General features: G+C 55.3%; 1 protein-coding gene across 1 annotated transcript; it reads right to left on the bottom strand.

Moving 5' to 3' along the window:
* Positions 1-537: 537 nt before the first annotated feature.
* CkaCkLH20_12359 (uncharacterized protein) lies at positions 538-1,005 on the bottom strand (the record flags this gene model as incomplete). Its single annotated transcript, XM_038895072.1, has 1 exon — positions 538-1,005. One exon carries the CDS (start codon positions 1,003-1,005, stop codon positions 538-540), a length of 468 nt encoding a protein of 155 aa, XP_038739586.1.
* Between the last annotated feature and the right edge of the window lie 649 nt (positions 1,006-1,654).

Here is a 1,654-nt window from a genome sequence, read left to right as displayed (position 1 = left end):
GGTAATGCCATGATGTTTCTCCGTCCCAAATGCCAGTCCAAGCCCCTTCGGAAGGACGACGTCCCTTGTTGTACCATCTGATGTCGGGGTCTTTTTTCCCCAACGCCGCCATCTTTCCTTGAGTCCAAGCCATTCCACTCAATGATGACCGCTTCGTAAAAAAAACCCAGTGTCGTGATATGATGAAGCCCGAAGCGATCCTCTTGATCCCTCAATGCCATGCTTGTCGAATAACCTTGATGTGAAAAAGCCCAGTGCGTCGTGGTACAATCCCGGTAATTCCCATTGTTGCGCCGTCGTGCGGATGAAGCAGGTGCCCTGCCGAAGCCAAGTACTCCCCGTAGTTGACCCAAACTTTTTTTTATAATGCAATACTCCGATGTAATGCCCGTTTTTGTTACAACAGTCGAACCAAGGAAAAAAAGGTGAAGTCGGTGTGTCGATGGAGTTATCGAGTTGAAAAATGAGTTGCGAAAAGTGTTAAGGGTATATTGAACAGTGTAGCGAAGAAAGAGTTGGAGTAGTTGTGGTGGTGACTTAGTACGAGCGGCGGCGTTGGAGGCGGGCCTGCTCGAAAGAGACGGCGTAGGCTTGGAGTTCCCTCTTGGCCTTTTCCGAAAGGTGGCTCGCATCCGAGTTCGACGAGGTCGTGCTCTGCATCGAGCAGAGGCTGCTGTTCGAGCTCGAGGTGGTGAGGGTGCGGCGGGTTGAGGATGTCCTCGGGGCGGAGAGGTAGGATTGCCTCTGAGGGGTAGAGCCGTACGGCTGAGCGGTGGTGAAGTCGTAGGCGGGAGCGAGGTAGAGCTTGTTCGAGGGTTGTTGCCTCGAGGAGCTGGTCCACGGGTATGGAGGAGCGTTCAGGCCGGGCGAGCTCGCAACGGAGCTGGGTGTTGAGGTCTTCTCGAAGTCGGCCAGGCGGCAGGACTCGGAGCAGTAGGCAGTGCCGTCAGTCTGCTTGTCGCAGCCGAGGCAGAACTCGGGGGTCCAGAGGTCGAAGGCGGACATGGCTGCTGAGTGTGTGGTGGTGGTGTTGGTGGTTGTGGTTGGTGGTTGAGTCGATACGAGTCGAGTCAACTGGTAGTTGGTGTAAAGGCGAGTAGTTGGAGATGGTGGACGAGTTACGAGTGGTGGGTGATGGTTGATGTTTAAAGAGTTGGACGGGTTGCAGTCATTAAGTAGAAGAGGACTGGTAGCCACAAGTAAGAGAATGAGCCACGAGCAGATGCCGGAGGAGAAGTTGAGTGAAGTCGAATGATGGGAGAACGAGTGGTGGATCGAGGAGTGGAAGAGGTCGGCTCATATGTATCTATCCTCGAAGCACAGCCTGCCCACTCAGTGGAGGAGCACGCAGCACGCAGCACGCCCAAGACAAGGCCTATGGCGCTGCACACCTCCCAGTGGGAAGTTGGGAAGTATCAGGCCTCAGGATTTGTGGGGGGCGGTACTTGCCAGGAGGAGAGTGGGCACCAAGAGAAACCCAGCACCCACCACACAAACATGCACACACACACACCTCAAGCACAAGGGCAGGAAGAGGCCGCTAGTGTGCAGATGCTGGTGCCTCTAGGGTGGAGAAGGCGAGATGGAGATGGAGGGCAGAAAAAAGGACGGCAAGGATGGCACTGTCAGTCCTGGCAGCACTGGCACTGGCACT

Source organism: Colletotrichum karsti, assembly GCF_011947395.1.
Source record: "Colletotrichum karsti strain CkLH20 chromosome Unknown Scaffold58, whole genome shotgun sequence".
In the NCBI taxonomy this organism is placed as follows: Eukaryota; Fungi; Ascomycota; class Sordariomycetes; order Glomerellales; family Glomerellaceae; genus Colletotrichum; species Colletotrichum karsti.
This window is presented reverse-complemented; position numbering and strand designations above follow the sequence as displayed.